The 17,459-nt window shown below is 39.4% G+C and overlaps 2 protein-coding genes across 2 annotated transcripts; both read left to right on the top strand.

Moving 5' to 3' along the window:
* The first annotated feature begins 6,366 nt into the window (after positions 1–6,366).
* Positions 6,367–9,745, top strand: LOC115048962 (arrestin domain-containing protein 3-like). The gene is made up of 6 exons (XM_029510855.1): positions 6,367–6,764; positions 6,848–6,917; positions 7,100–7,247; positions 7,943–8,045; positions 8,138–8,403; positions 8,545–9,745. The coding sequence occupies exons 1-6, from the start codon at positions 6,506–6,508 to the stop codon at positions 8,632–8,634; spliced, it is 936 nt and encodes a 311-aa protein (XP_029366715.1). The 5' UTR covers positions 6,367–6,505; the 3' UTR covers positions 8,635–9,745.
* A 700-nt stretch (positions 9,746–10,445) lies between these two features.
* LOC115048432 (arrestin domain-containing protein 3-like) lies at positions 10,446–12,736 on the top strand. Its single transcript, XM_029509879.1, has 4 exons — positions 10,446–10,450; positions 11,897–12,102; positions 12,140–12,390; positions 12,494–12,736. The coding sequence occupies exons 1-4, from the start codon at positions 10,446–10,448 to the stop codon at positions 12,734–12,736; spliced, it is 705 nt and encodes a 234-aa protein (XP_029365739.1).
* Positions 12,737–17,459: the final 4,723 nt, after the last annotated feature.

The following is a 17,459-nucleotide window of genomic DNA, read 5'->3' as shown; positions in this document are numbered from 1 at the left end:
AAATACATATTACCAGCAGTTTTTTATTTTTTATAAAAAAAAAAAAAAAAAAAAAAAAAAATATATATATATATATATATATATATATAGTATATATAGTATATAGTATATATATATATATATATGTATGGGGGGGTGTGTGTGTGTGGGGGGGGGGGGGGGGGAGATTTCCATTTGTTATTACAACCTACCTTTAACTGTATTTTAGTGCCTCATAATGTGAACAAGCTACGGGAAATTAAAAGAAGTTTAGTCAGGACTGTTGTGGTTCAAGTGATGGCGTCTCTTTCTTTCTTCACTGAGTCATAAAGTAGACTTTGGGGGAGATCAACTGGATTTTATTTCACGGACCTCGGCTTCAGACTGGAGGATTTGTTTTGAAACAGCCGGACTGCACAAGGAAAATATTGGACCGAGCTTTGACAGGCAACTTTGTAATTTTGTCTCCATGTTTCCAGCGATTTTACAGCATGATGTGAAGGCAGTATTTCTAGCACAAGCCTGGAGACTTCCCATTCAGAGCAGTTAGCATTTAGTTTACTGTTGTGCCTGTGCGCTACCACAGTGCTGCTGTTGTGGCCATGTTGTGGTTATTTCAAATACATGTAGATTCAAGCAGCCAGCAAGGGAGAGCGCAGTCTGAAAGTTTTGCGGTCTGGGGAGGAGAAGATTGTATTGATACAAAAAATCTCTGTGAGAGCCACAAATTCATGAGGAAAATGAAATTTCTACTTCATAAATGTTCTAATAGCTCACATGATATTTACTTGAAAGCCCTGTTTCTCATGGGAGCATTGTACACAGACTCACACTTTTTATTTTGCCAAGGCTAAAGTGAATTACACTGCAATTTTGGGCAATTTGAATATTTTGGGGAGAGATGCAAAATTAAAAGTGACAGATGAGCTTTGACATAGAGTTTGAATTTGGAAACATTTTTCACATGGAAAAAAAAAAAAATACAAAAGAGATACTTGGGGAAGAAATACTTAAAATGATTCCAGCATGTCACTTGGTGCATCTACATCTCTCTCTCTGCTCTCAGGGCAGACCATTCAGGACTTTTATTTTCATTTAATAAATACTTGACTGCCATTATTGAACCTGGAACCTGTCTCACAATATCAATTATTATAATGCAGAGGCTCTGAAAGGCAGCATTTTGTTCAAGCCTTACTGCATATCCAGGTGAATATGAAATGTGGTCTGGCTTTGCCTGTATCGCACCTGAGTCTTCATGCTCCACTGCCTGCTTTGAAAGAAAGAGTGTTGCTCTGTTCCTCGCCGAGGTCTTTGGAAGGTGAGCGGTAATTGCTGAGGGAGGATTTAGCCTGACGAAGGAACAAAGCACCTCTTTTGTTTCATGGAGGTAACTCTTAAAGATGGAGTGCTGCTTTACACATAAATATAGCATGTGGGCTGGAGATTTGGTTTTTGTTTTTTGTGCGTTGGCCTGTTTGTGTGTGAAACACAGGGAGAGGCAGACGGAGAAAGACTTGTAGGCTGCATTAAGAGACTCAACACAGTTCCCGACTCATTAGCTGTAGTATCGGCCCTGTGGTAATGACATCAGGGTGGCAGTATTAGCTTTTAAAAGTCTGACCACAGAGCCAGCAAATAGTGATGCCCTTTTAAAAAAGTATTCTCTCGCTCTGACTACATCATGTGGTAAACTTTTCAGGAAACCCCAAACAGGTCCATTGTTTGGCTCTTAAATAAGTTATTAGATGGACAAACTGTCAATGAAAATGCAAACACGCATTTAGACGGACAATCACACTGAATTACACACAACACACAGTAATTAGACTTCCTTAGATGTTGGATTCTCGGCCTCTGCTGGGAAAAGATTTTTTTTTTTTTTTATACTAATAATTATATAAACTGTACATGCAATTGAGGTTGTAAAACATTAGGGGGCATGGCATTTGTGAAGTCACTACACACTATCTTCTCCTGGAACTACATTAACATGCCTGATCAGTCAGAGGCTGACAAAGAGCTTGTCTCTGCCTGGATACCAGGACTTTCAACAACCCCCCAGAGCCTCCTCAGCCCTGACCGGCATTGTTTGTGAAGAAGAAAGCTATCAGAGGATCTACGCAAGATTAGGGTTGCCAACTGTTCCCTCTGTGGCTTCCTGTTTTGCCGCAGGAATTCTTCTGGTGAGTCCAAAAAGAAAGAAAAAAAAAAAGTACATAAGTGCACAAATGTGACATAGTTAACCCCTTCCTCTCACCATGCTGTTATTACAAGTCTTAATCAATTGAACAATTTGTAGTATTTTGGTAGCTCTCAAGAAGCGCTTTATTATGTCCTTGTACATACTGTATGTTCATTCTGTGCCCAGTGTGGTAAGAGGAATAATTCAGCACTTTAGGAAACTCTTTTAGTCTGATTCTTGCTGAGGGTTTTATGAGAATATCAACACCACCTTTCCATGTATGATGAGTGGGGAGGACCCTGATCAGGAGACTCTCTTAGCTTAGTCTAGCATAGGAAGTTTCTGTCCCTCAACAATCGGTGTGTCATATATTACCGTGGCGCACTTCGGCACAAATTACTTGTCTAATGTATTTTGGGGCTTTTACTTTTATTTCAGAAAATAATTAGCAAAGTGGCATTTTGTACTGAATATGTGTGGTACCCATATTTCTTTTCTTTAACTCGAACCTTTTTCTAAAATTCTCGATTTTTGTCATTTGAATCCTTTTCCCATTTCTTTTTTTCTCTTGCCACAGCCATTTTCATACAGTGCACCCATCTTCCTGCTGTTTACCTCTTCGGTGTCTTTTTCTTTTATCCATCATCTTCGCCTGTCACTCCTTTCAGCCCTCCTTCACTTTCCCTTCTCATTTTCACCCTCCCACACCTCCCGCTCTTCTCCTTTCCCGCCATCTAAATTGCAAATGGCAGCAGTGCCGACTGCCAGAGGAGCTCCTCAATGTCATTAGACCTGACCCTGTGGATTAACTAGAGGAGAGAGGCGGTGCGGAGAAACTACAGATCAATAACTCGCTTATCCTCTGGGTTCTTTTACTTCACTTTGGATTTAGATTTGACTAACTGCCACTGTCTATCTCTGCACAATAGACAAGAGGGTTTTTTGTTGTTGTTTTTTTTTTATACAGTTTTTATAAATATAGAAATAATCATGCAAAGACAGAGGAATAATTAGAGGGGTGAAATCACGTCAGCGGAAGAGTAATTCTAAATAATTACTCTGAATTTTCAGGAAAAATGGACCAGAAACTTCAGTGATGAGGGAAACACATTGCAGACAGCAGCTGCCTGATTATACAGGGCTGATGAGGCCTGCGTTACAGATTCAGAGAGGACAACGTCAGAGGAAGTACCATGCTTGTAAATCTGTAAAGGTGTTTTGTACTTGAAATGAGCCTATGCCAATGAAAAATAAAGCTGTCACAGCTCCAAATCCAACGCCACCAGTACTGGACAGGGCTAGATCATAATACCAGCTCCTGTTGTATGGATGATCCAATTAGGAACGTGATGTGATATCTCTGAGATAAGGAGGTCGATGGAGGGATAGATGTGTGTATGTGTGCAGCCTTCATACTGAGTGTGGTTGGTTTACATGCTGAGTTGGCAGGCAAAGTGAAGCCACCATGAGCTCAACTAAACCTGATAGGTACCCTTATCAGAGGCAGCTAAAGTCAAAGTGTATTAGAAACAATTGTGCGTGTGTGTGTGTGCATGCATACACACAGTCTTGACCAACATGTGGATCTCCATCAAAAGATCAGGTTACTAAGTCTCTTTTACTTGGAAGCAGAACCTGCACCAATCTCATCTGCATCAACTTTGGACACTTACAAAAACCTTTCACATAACTGAGCTGAAACGAAAACGGAAATCTCACAGAGGCCAATTTTCCCTCAGGTGAAATAAGATTCACCAAACGTCTTGTTGAAATCATGTCCCTCTATAACATGGACAAGATGGAGACTTTGAGTCAAAGATCTCTTATTTGGCAGCTGTGCAGGTAAAGAGGTAAAAAGGTAAAAGGATTACCACACAGTCATCTATTTACTTTAGGCAAGAGCATAAAGTAAAAACACATCATATGAGCTATCACATCAAACTGATAGCTCATATCCATCAACTGAACTTCCCAGGAGCGTTTTTGAATAATCCTGAAAAACATTATGATGCAAAACAGCTGGGATCTTGATTTCATGTGAATGCCACTTTGCACGAGTTGCTATCCAGGGCTCCAGCACCCTCGCAACAACAAATTCTTTCCGTTGTTTATACGGCTGAATGTTAAGTCTTAGAGCAGCTAATGGACGGTTAGTCCTAATGGCAGAGATGATTAAAGTTTGTTGATGGAGGCGATTTCTGATTTTCAGCTCTTCCTGTGTCAAAATGTGAATTCAGCAATCCAGCCAGACTTTGATCATGAACATTTCACCAAAGAACCACATCTAAACATTTAGCAAATACAAAGTGAGCCACTAAAAAACACGTGGGGATTTAATTCAACCATTGGTTTCCTGGGTTTTTAAAATGGAATTCCTGCAATATCTGTATGACAAGGCCATTGGAATTGTCCATACATATTGTCCACAGTTGTCTCGGTGGTTGACTGAACATACCAAAACCGCTCCTTGACATCTGCTGAAGGGCGAGTCTAGTATAGTAAGAAATGTGTGGTTTCCATATAACTGTAACAGTCCAAACACAATTCTTGACAATTCATTCGAATATGCTCTTCCTCACGACACACCAAAGAAAATCTCATTCTTTCTACTCTTCTCTTGGACAGAACTAGACAGCAGATATGAAAAGATTTGTGATCAACTTAACTCATGCCAGCAATTTTTATATACCTTTTGCTGCCTGTTTAATGGGTCTTTATATGCATTTTATGGCTGTATTGTGTACCATAACCCTATCAAAGGGCAGTTTAACCACTTATTATGAAACCATAACAGAACAATTTATTTAAGATGCTACTGTGCAGCTTGCTCCAGTGGTAGTTCTAAATGATTGAATTGCATCTTGAGGAAATATGACATTTGGGTTTCTCATAGCATGTTACATTGTGAGTGCGTTCTATATAGTATAGTTCATACAGTTCAATGTACAGTGAACATCACTGGAAAGTGTTTAGTGCCATCTAGGGGCTAAACAAATTCAAATTTTAAAGGGTCATTTCAATAAAATTACTCTTTACACAAAAACAAAGGTCAACCAATAGTTGTTCCTGCATTTCTTTTTTGTGCTTTTGCTATTTCCGAATATCAGAGATGGATGAATAAAATCTTTGCAGATGAGAGAAAAACAGTTGAACAGTAATTCCTGTGGGTTTTTTCTAGGGGTAACAAAACAACTGTTTGGTACCAGACAGAGATCTATAACAATAATAATAATAATAATAATAATAATAATAATAATAATAATAAATAATAATAATACATGTACTAAAATATTTCACAATTTCATCTTCACTGTCTACATCAATAGCTAGACTTTTCTAAAGCCCAAATTTTGATTATGATAATTTAAGGCTTTCCCAAGTAGTTGTTGAACTTGAACATTTTGTTTTTCCATAAAACTGTGTGGAGTACCATCTGTTTGTAGATTATCAGCGGATTATGTTTTTTTGAAATTTCAGTATTCACAGTTTGTATTTTTTCAAAAGAAAAAAAAACGTAATGATGTTTTGAATTATTTAGAGAGGAGGGAACGAACTGGGTGCGATGTCAGGAACACAGATACATTTTTATAAAGACAGCAAAAAACATAATCAAATCACACGCGTTCATGACCTACCTTGACGTAGCCTCATGAAGGATTTTTTTTCAGTAGTAACACATTCCTTGCCATGCAGGGTTTTAGTAAATGAACAACATGACCTTAATATCCAAAAAACAAATTCTAATGCTTGTATGAAATCAAGCTTTGTTGTGTATATATATTTGCTCACTTCGATGTAAAACCTCTGCTCTACAAAAGCTTGTGTCTTATTTTTACTCCATTTTATAACTACTGTTTGGTATCGAAATCGATCATGGAAATTTGGGGGAACGACATCCGTGTAGCAGAGCAAAACAATCCTGTTAGAGGCATGCTTTCATGTTGGGCATGGCGAGAAAGTGTTACATAATCATTTTGTTGTTGTTTAGTGTGCAATAAATCCAGATAGCGGCTAAATTGTTGTTGTTGCGCCAAAAACAGGCCAAGATGTGAATAAACTGTGTTGAAGAGTAGATCGCTGACTAAACTTTGGGCTCTGACGGGAAAAGGCAGGTCTGCAGCGCTGCGTCTCACCGGGACGGGAGGCCCAGAGATCCCAAATCTGGGCAGGGCTAGAATTAAACCTCTTGGCGCTTACGGCGCCTGCGCAGACTGCGTGCGTCATTGTGTTGCTGATCTGAAGCTGTTGTGTGTTTTTGTTTGTTTTTTGTGACATAGCTTTTGCTGAAGTTTAGTTCACCTGCAGAGATCCGGGACCGGCAGAACCAGCACAGCGTCCACCATGTTCGGCCAGACCTTCAAGAACTTCAGCATCGACTTCAACTTTTTGAACGAGAGGGAGACTTTCTCCAGCGGAGACCCGGTGACCGGACACTTCTCCTTCCAGCTGACCAAGGAGACCAAGGTCAGCTCCATCATCGTGTGCCTGCAGGGGTGGGCGGAGGTGCACTGGTCCTCCGGGACAAGGAAGCACCGCAGACACTACCACTACAAGCTGGACTACTTCAAGACGAAGGCGGCCATCGTGCAGGAGAGCAGCAGTAAGTAAGTTGTGTATTTGCTGTTGCTGCACCGACACACACACCGAGCGGCCGTTCAGTGAAGTCCCGTCTTTCTCCCGCAGTCACCGGCGGAACAACCACACTCCGGCCCGGCGTACACACCTACCCCTTCAGCTGCCAGCTGCCCCTGGGGTGGGTACGAGCCGTGCGAGGGTCACGTGGTTTGCTCAGACCACGTGACAAAACAAATCTAATCCAGACTGCTTTAAAAAACGTGTTTTTGGTGCATCTTCATCTGAGCCTCTGCATGAAAATGGCGTGGTTTTCCTTATCAAATCTCACTATTTCTTTTTTTTTTTCCTGTGCCAATGCAGAGACTTCCCAACATCCTTCAAAGGGATTAATGGGAAAATTGTGTACATGTTCATGGTGTGCATCAACAGACCCTGGCATTTTTCTAAGGACTTTAAGGAAGAGTTAAAATTTGTAAACAGAAATGTGGTCAGACAGCCGGACCTAAAGGTAAGTGATCCATGGCCAGATTATAGAAATAAGAAGGAGCTGCTCAATAACCCCCTTCATGTCCAAATACAGACGTTTATTCACAGCAGGCATGGTGAACTTTCATAGAGAGAAAAGTGCAGGCCGAACCACAAACCTTAACTGACGCACAGCTCAGTGTGCTGTCCCAGGAAACATTGTGAATCATGCCGCTCCTGCTCCTTTCGTGTCAAAGAGAACACTTTAATACACATCAGCATGAAACCGATATGATTTCTGAAAATCAGACATCATTTATGCTCTTCTTCAATTTCTTCAAATGTATTTTCATTTAAATTTCCACAAACCAGTTAAAGCACAAACTCAATCTTAACTCCATACAAAATAATCCCATGGAAGTTTGGAGTGTGTTGTGAGTTCACGTGGTAGAAAGGGACAAATAATATATAAATGCTGGATGAAGTGTGTTAATAATTTATACTATGGCCCGTCAATGCAATTTAAAATAGAAGTTGGGGGGAGTTGAAATCAAAGCTGCAAAAATAAAAGGCACATAGAAACGTACATGGCATTTTAAGGTTCCAGTTTGATTTACATTCATTGGCACATGCACTGAGTGACCTATGTGACAGCTTAGTATGTGAAGTATGTTGATTTCTGTTGCTCCTCTGCCACGGTGCTGTTCTTCTTTTCTTTTCTTTTTTCCTTTTTTGCAGGCGCCTCTCTCAGGCTCCAACAAAATGGCATTGTGCTGCCTGTGGTGTGCCTCTGCTCCTATCACAATGTCAGTCAGACTGGAGAAGAAAGGCTTTATTCCCGGTACCGTTTCAATCCATCAAACCATCCGTCTGAATGGGCAGGACAGTGAGGGAGAATGTCCCACTGCATTACTGTATCTGCTCTTCCTCCAGGTGAAACTGTGACAATGATTTGCGACTTTAGTAACGGCTCAACATCAACAGCTACCCCGAAGGTGAAGCTGCAGGAGAAGCACACCTTCTCCTCACCTTCCAGCACATCCTCGAGGAAAATTTCCAAATGCTTGGTATCAGTGAGTGGACAGACCATTCCTGGTAACACCGCTGAAGTGCACAGGGAGATTACGTTCACTATCCCTGACTCTGCGATAGGCACCATCTCTAACTGCAGGATCATTGATGTCTCTTATTGCATTGAGGTTGGTACTAGTAAAACACAGATGATGGTAGCAATTATTACATTTAATAATAATAAACACATATTCATGAAAAAGATTGACTGCAGAATTTATGGCACAAGCACAACATGTTTGAATCTTTTTTTCTTGTGACTCCTACAGGTGATCATCAGTGCAAGCAATTTCCCTGACCTCATAGTGTTGTTTCCCATCGTCCTGTGTGACACCCCAGTGCACTCTCAACCCTATTAGGGAGTACAGGCGGGCGAGGCCTTTTCTCCTCCCTCTATGTTTTTTGTTTTTTTGTTTTCCTGGGTGTCACTTTGACTCTACTTCCTCCTATCCATATTTTCAAATTAAAGTTTCCCCTCATTGTAACTGAAACTTCTTGATATTATATATATAAATAATATTATTATTATATTATAAATATAAAATTGCAAATTGCGGAGCCTGTCTGTACTTCTCAAGGATCACCTTAGCATGGGTGACATGTCATGTGCCACTATGGATTTTTTTTTCTATTGTTTTACTTTTTTATATGCTTCAATTTTTCTCTTTGCTTTTTGTACGGTTTGTATGTTCCCTTTTGTATTACAACTACAAATTCAGGCTGAAAAAAAGTATGTATTGCTCTTTTTCCTTGCCAGTGTTTGAACACATTATATTATCGCAAAAAAAAAAACTGCCTTTCTGAGGACTGAAGATGAATTTTCTGGGAAAATCCAAAGGCTGTGAAATTTCTTCACACAGTCTTTTTGTAATGGAAGGCCAGACTGCTCGTTCTTCTTCTGGTAATCCTGAAACTGACATTAACCATAAAGTGATTAATTTGCAATCATAAGTCCAAAGATCTCTTCACAGTTCTGACCAGAGCATGCTCCCTTGTGCCTGTTTACAGTGACAATACAATACCTCGTAGTGCTTCGTTTATACAACAAGTAACCTTTAACTTCAGTTCTTCCAAGCCAGTGGCACAACTGCCTTTACTGCCTTAATATATAATACTGCTACGGGACACAGTGCATCTGCTCTTCACTGTGTTACTGTGTTTTATCTATGTAATGTTCATGTTGAATTATTAGAGATGTTTACAGAGCAAAAGGGGAGAGAATTGTTACAGTTAGAATTTTATCACCACTTAATGCCATAGATTTACAAGCTAGATTTATAAGTATTAGTATAAATAAGTAATGTTATGTATGTGTTCAGTGTTTCATCTCAGCTTTTATCGTGTGTTGTAACATATTAACTGTGTGTGTTTGTGTGTATATATATGTATGTATACTTTTATATACAACGTTTTATACTTACTGTTTTGCATGTAAAGAGAAAAGTATTTAGTATATAACCTGAAATTAAAAGTTTGTATGAAACAAACGTAATTGTGCTCAAAATAATGATGATGATGATGATGATGATGACAGACACCTACCGTGCAAACAGCTGAACGCTTGGCTGAACTGCTTCAGTACTGTGCAGCAAATTACAATTTGGTCCCTTCAGCAGAGAAAACTCTGAAGAATTCAATCTTTTTGGTCTAATTATGTATCAACGCAAACACCATCAGCTTAATTTCCTGAAGGAAAGTCATCTCCTCTTTTGTTATTCAGCCCTCAATCTCGGCCAGGATGTTAATATTCACTGACTTCGGATGTCTAGCTGAGAGCAGCTCTGCATATCTAACCCTTTTACTGTTTTCTTATGTGATTCTAAAGTGGGTTGAAACTGAAATGTTGGACTTACGAAGTGTTAACATTGTGATGGTTACAGCTTATTAGCGTATTATCTGGTTTAAATGAACTGGTCGAGTTTGGCCCATCCTGTCACCAGCTGTACCAGGGACGTGTAGGCAAATCTGATTTGTTGCCCAAACAGTGAGGGTGTCACAGATGAAGGAAGTTGGAGCGCATTAACAATCTGTCCTCTCTCAATCTGGAAGGCTTGGTTAACAACATTATCTAAGATGAACTTGAATCTCCAGCAGGGACTCAGCTCTCTCATTCGCTGCCTTCTTACCGATGTCATGGTCCCGTGTTTTGGGTGTGTCACATGATAGCGTCATGATGTGCAGGCACTCCTGCATGTGCTGTAAAAGGAACATTCAGGAATTATTCTGATTTGTTGTAGTGTTGTTGTGGTATGGGCTTTTATGTTTTAAATGAGATACAGTCAAACTTTAATGTCAGTTTAGGTTTTGCATCAAGGTGCGTTTTCAAAACAGATCTCTTTTCAGTATATTGTCTTAAACTTGGTTGGAGTTGTGGTATGTTCCATCTGTTTTCCTCAAGGAGGCAGCAGCATGTAGGGTTGCACTGTGAGGAGCTGCTTTAACCTGAAGGCTCGGCTCATCCTGCTTATCAACCTCTATCTAAGCCTCAGCACATAGCAAGCACCAGAAATATCACTGTCAAAGGTGAGGAAAGTCATGAGTTGGTTGGAAGTTATGAAAGGGGACTCTTGGGCTGTTCACAGCAGTATAGTGTCAGTGCTCCAATAACACACAGGTTTTTAGGTGTCAGATGTGTTAAGTATGAAGCACTTAGTACTTATTAAAGAATTAGTAACGAGCTGAAATTTGAAGATGAGGAGGACTTTCTATTCACTTTTCTGTAAAACCTGTATAATTGTGCTCTCAAGTGTTCATTCCTTACACCTGGAGACGCGCACACCATGAGTACTGATGGTTTCCATAGACACATTTTTTCCAGCAAAACGATGACATAATGACTCACATGATTGAGTTAACACTTGTCTGAAACACCCACACGTGGAGTATGAAGTTAAGACTGAGCTTATGGGTTGGTCGTAACTTGTAATAGTAAATGCCACAATTAAGACTGTCAAAAAACCATCATAACATATTTAAGATAACATATTTATATATGTTATATATTTAACATGTTTAATTCACAGAGCAATATATAATATACTTAATTCTTTGGATGTCATCCACAGACAGATCTACCCAGGGAAAGGGTTTTATTGAAGCCCCGTGGTTTAATTATTAGCAAAACACAACACCTCACAGGGTATATAATCTCTGTCCTCACTATCTTACCTGACAGTCTTTTTATTTTGACTTACGTCTTAGTTTCGCAGTAGCACAGCATGTCGGTTAAGAGTTTTTCACTGAACTATAATCCCATCAACAAAAGTGACATTTTCACCTTCAGGACAGATTAGTTTAGAGGTGGAAGGCAATTGCAGCATAAGTTCACTCTATGTCCAGCTGAAGGTAAAAGCAAGAGTCCTTTGGACCGAGCATTACGGAAAAACTGTTGCAACGTTCAGTAACAAGGAGAAGTACTTCATCAAGCAAGTTATAATTCAGGAGGCCCCGGGTAGGTGACCAACCATTGCATTTCAGATTCCAGACCAGTAGGTTCTTTTTAAAAAAACAAAGCAAAAACTACATTGTATAATCAACATTTACTGTAAAAGAAAAACTATACAGAAAGTATTATTGTAACATATCGCAACTTCTTTTTATATGGTGTTAAAAATCTCGCAGAAGCTTGCCCTCCTCCTTTAAGGGCTCACATGGAAAGATCCAGTACTTACTGACGGCAAAGCTGTGCAGGCCCATGAGATCAAACAGCAAAGTGAAGACAAAATTCACCCTCATCCACAAAGGAAACCCAATCGGTGATCGAATGCTGATGGTACACACATCAACGTGCAAATGCTGTTCAGCTTCGACAGGGCTGAAGTTAGGGCAACTAATTCAATCTTTAACTAATTTGTCTTCCAGACAAAGGCACAAAGGTTGTGGCCTTCATTCAGAACAAATTGTCGCGTGACATTAAGCCCAAGTACTTCTTGTATAAGAAGATCAGCTACTTTGCAGAGAAGAAAAGAGTTGAAACCAAAGACATCCTGAAGGAGGTGGGTGAAGCCATACCACCTTCTTCAAGCCAGACTGTCACCAGGATCATCACCATCCCTCCCACCACGTGTGTTTCCATCTTAAATTGCAACATCATTCGGACACAGTACAGACTCAGGGTGTGCATTTCCATTTCCGAATTACATCATTGCATGTTTTTTTTTTTTTTTTTTTAGGGCTCCATGACAGGATTGATAAACGTTGTCTCTTTCTCCACCGCAGGTCTATCTGGATGTTAAATACGCTACAGACCCACAGATCAAGTTCAACATTGTTATCTTGCCCGCTTTACAGAGGGGTGAAGAAGAGCATCCACCTGCATATCCTGGATTTGCAGCATTTTACATGTATGGAGGGAGCAGCTTCCCGCAAAACCAAACTGCTTCAGTCCCGTCTGCTCCACCTCCGTCCTATGGCACATATGGGATGTACCCGCCCTTGACTGGTTTTAATGGAAAATCCTAGAAGATGAAATATAGAGTTTGATGATTGTTTTCATCTACTATCTACTAGATATAAATTACTCAAACATGCTTAAACATGTTCAAAGTCAAAAAAGCAAAATGGAAAAAGTTGAGAAAAAAAAAAGCCCCTCATGCTAAGCTGAAGGTCGCTGGCAGTCTCAAGCTTTGCATTGTTCAGCTTCTGTATTACTGGTGACCGCCAGCAATGAATGTCTTCATTTGATATCATGACATTGTCCTTAATGAGAAGTGTGTCAAAACATATATATATATATATATATATATATGCATGTTTGGCAATGTTTATTTCTTAATAATAATAATAATAATAACAATAACAGCTGTAATTTATATTTCATTAGTAAAATATCTTACTATCTTATTCCAGTGGATCAAACAGTTTTGCACGTTTATTCCATATCTATTAAGACACTGACACACTGCTTGTTTAACAAACTGCTCATTTTGCAAATAATAACACCAGTAGGAAAACAGTAAATAGTTTTCAAGGGCCTGTATCTGTATCGATTTCCAGTGAAAGATTATCAGGGAGTTAAATGAAGCCTGACAATGTTCAGGTTTTCTTTGAATAACATAAAAGGCACAGCTGGCACACTTATTAAAGCGGAACGACATGTGGCTCATATGATATCAACAGAAGCAAACCTGCCTTCAAAAATTAATAGATAGGCAAATTAGTGAATGAAGTAACAATGATGGGAGGAAACAATAATCCACATATAAATTTGAGCCCTCTGAAAAAGTTAAGACAAACCTATTGAGGAAGTCAGATCTCCAACATCTACATTTCTTAGGGCCACGCAACATGGTGAACGTGAACAGCTTTAAAGTCGTCTGCAACCCTTTTATTAATGCTGACTGGGTGTCTGGCCAGGTCACCTTGGAAGTGGTCAAGGACTGAGGGACTACTTGTTCATTAAATCCAAAGGGAGAGCTGAGGTGAAGTGGGAGGAGAGAGTCGACTATATTACTGAGCTTTACCACTCCAACTGGAAGCACTGCAGCCTGAGACATTACTTCACCCAAGATAAAACTCCTCAAGGTTAGAGGGCTTTCATATCAATGTATGTATTGATGAATGTGGCATGGGCTGGCTACTTTGCAGAACTTACACTTAAAGAGCGCAGGCTCAGTTTTTATCTTTGGTAGAGATGTTTTTTGGCAAAATAAGATGTGTTCATGTTCTGGGCTAGACCTGCATCATGTTTCTTCTCTGATTTTCAACAGTTAACATTGTTTAAAAAATGATCAACAGCAGCTGAACCTGGTTTGTTCTGTGAACTTCTTTCAAATTTCTTTCTCAGTCCCTCCAGTTTGTTGTTTTAAAAGCCATTAAAATGCTTGAACTTGACAATTATTATAAAAAAAAAAAAACCTTCTTGTATTATTTTTCATTTTGCTCCTGGACTTATGGTGAGATCATTCTCTAGGATGTCATATCTTAACTCAATTCATGTGGCTCAACTCTGTCTGTGTGCTCAGGCTGCTGCTCACAGGATTTTCAAAATAAAACAATTTCCATCTGAAACAAACTAATTGTTGGACTGTGTCTAATTCGCCTCATAATAATGTTCATGTCTCAATAAGCCTTATGGAGTGATTCGCTATATTGCCAAAAGCATGCACTCACCTGCCTTGACCCACATATGAACTTAAGTGACATCTAATGTCTCTCAGTCTCCGCTGTAATTCATCTCAAAGGTGTTCTGTCGGGTTGAGGTCAGGACTCTGTGCAGTCCAGTCAAGTTCATCCACACCAGACAGGATGAAGCCTATCCACCCTATACACACAGTCTGACTTTAGTATAAAAAGCCATGTCACGTTCTGTAATGTTGCATTTTGTCTCTGACTACGTTGTTCGCAGGGCCGCTGTGCATAAAGAGATTCCCCATCTGAGTCCTCTTTTGATCCACCTTTCTGCCACAACAATACTTTGTCTAGTTTTTTCCAAGCATTGTCTTGCACCTTTTGTTTCTAATGCTATAGTAATTTCCACGCATTTGCTTGCGTCTTTTGTTGCTACTTTTGCTGTTCATTTCATACCAGTTTGTTTCCTCGAAGAGTAATTCTGACTTGAACTTTGTATATAAACATTTTTTAATTCGCTAATTTGTCTCGCAAGTTGTGCATTTGGCTCCAGATTTGTCGTCTGTCACAGCACCAGTCTGCGGATACAAAACTGAGTGTTTTCAGCTCTGGAGGATGATCCATGGATGTGGATTCTTGCAAGGTGAAGGCCCTCGAAGTGATAACCATAACAGTTCCATGTCAAAGGTTTTTTTTTTTATTTTATTTTTTTTTACTTTTCTGGTGTACTCATGTACAGGAAGCGCAGCTTCTACACTGAAAGAAAGAGAAAACATGACACTAAAGACGCCTCAAACAAGGTGGGAGCCCATCCGTCCTTCTTATAAGAAAAAGTCACAAAGGTTATCACCATTCCCCACAACATGGGACCCTCCATCATCAGCTGCAACATTATCAAAGCACAGACTCAGTGAGTAGAATACTAATAAGTATTTATTAACAATTGCACAGACTGGATCCTAATCTTAGCCATTTTCAAACTTTTACTCAAAGTTAATTAAAACTGACTAATATTTACTAGTTGATATCACACCCTTCAAATTCCAGTGCTGGCTTTGTATCTCACTGCCAATACAAAATGTCATATCTAATTTCAATAAACACTATTGCTCAGTGTTGTGGTTTGACTGAACGAATGATCACATTTCAACCACTGGTCAGCCAAATGCCACGAGAGCAAATATTGACAACAGTAAACCTCATTTACTGGACAGTTTTAAAGAAACAGGATAAGGTCAGGGCAGTAACAATGAACCTCTGTTCAGCGAAGCTGCTCCTTTTTGCCGCTGACGCCCCTACCTGTCATTATATAAGTCACACTCTGCTTAACAACACATTATCAAATGCAGTGTCCCTATCTAATTGTTTACACTGGAGTTTGCCAAAGAAAAAAAGTCACTCATGCGCACAGCATGTAAAATGTGAAATAATTGTGACCTGGGTGATGTTGTGTACTTGTTCATGAGTTTATAATTTAACCTTGTAGAGCAAAGACAACAGACGTGCCATGAATTATTATTGTGAACAAGCCTGTCAGTAAAACTGGTGATAAATGCAGGGCAGGCGTGGATTAGATCATATATTGAGTCTTTATCCATATGCTGAAGAGATAAGCTGGTCTGTCCGAAGAGAAAAAAAGGAAAATTGAAAAAATCTCAACTCACAAATGAACTTTGCAGTATCTGACAAATGATACATGTCTACGAGGACTGTATACCCCAACTGCTCCAGTGACATAAACAAATAAAAGCCAATACTGTAACATCAGTTGTGTGTTTCCGAGGGTCTACCTTGATGTTAAATATATCTTAAAGCCAAAGATCAAATTTCCCATAATTATTCTCCCAGCTGTGAAGGCTCCTGCTAGGGCAGGATATTACTGCTCGTACTGGTGCGGCTGATGCTCCTGGTGGTAGGGTTGACTCTGCTGATGGTGATGGTGCTACTACTGGTGTTGCTCAGTCAGAAGAAAACACCTGGAGCTCTTTGAGCCTGCTTCTTGTGATGGAGCACATGCTGACACAGTGCTGCCAGTAGGGCCCAGGCTAAAGCAACATTACATCATCAAATGTGAAACTGTCAACCGAGGTCTATGAAGATATTTTTCAAATAGATGAAATAATGAAATGAGAGGAAATTACTCTTCATCATTATCTTGTGATTGTGTTTTCTAGCTATCTAAAATACTTTTTTCAAAACCTTTTGATTATAGTGACATAGTTTCACATGTTGCATGATGTGTTAATGTTATCTATAGCCCCCCATACACAGTGGACTGTATGGTACAGTACTAACAATAATAATAATAATAATAATAAAAAAAAACACAAACAAAAATAGCAGTGACGCAAAGTGCAGCTCCCAGAGTTTTAGATCACAATAAGTCAACTCTGTTGTCTGAAAATTGCTGAAAAACTGCTAATCTCATCAATACACAGATCTCCTTTCAGTCGTTTTTATTATTATTATTATTATATGAAAATTGATTTAATAAGACTTGTGAGGTCTACTGGATAAACAGACGATCATATACTATATCTATAGCATAGTATACTATATCTTATCACAGCTCTATACCAGAGATGCTCACAAGTCTTTTTTGCAAGTCAAAGTCTCAAGTCTTTGGCCAGGAGTCCAAGTCAAATTAAAAGTCTCTTAAAAAATAAAAGTCTCATGTCTCTCCTGGTTCTATCATCTGCTGCTGTCCGGTCTGTTAAGAATACTGCACAGCCACATCTAAGAAATTCAAATCATTTACTGTATTATTATCTATGAGCACACAGTATCAGTACTGATTAGTTGTTATATGATCACTTTAACAGGCTACAGCAATAGGCAGAAAACACACACTGAACACTTTCCTTTGAAGGAAACAGCATACAGTTACAGTATATCTTCCCCCCTCCTGTGCAGGCTCAGTGGGACCATAATAAGAAAATGTTACACCTCACCCAGTCAAAATGTTGTAACCAACATCCGTCCAATCAGTGCCAAACATCACACTTCAGCTAAATGCAAACAACTTGTAAGCAAAGTTACAAAGCTAGCAGCAAACAAAGTTAACGTTACATAGCTGATGCTAAGCTAAACCTGTTTGCTAACCGTCCACGTGCGC

The sequence above is a fragment of the Echeneis naucrates genome, chromosome 9 (genome assembly GCF_900963305.1).
Source record: "Echeneis naucrates chromosome 9, fEcheNa1.1, whole genome shotgun sequence".
NCBI lineage: Eukaryota > Metazoa > Chordata > Actinopteri > Carangiformes > Echeneidae > Echeneis > Echeneis naucrates.
This window is presented reverse-complemented; position numbering and strand designations above follow the sequence as displayed.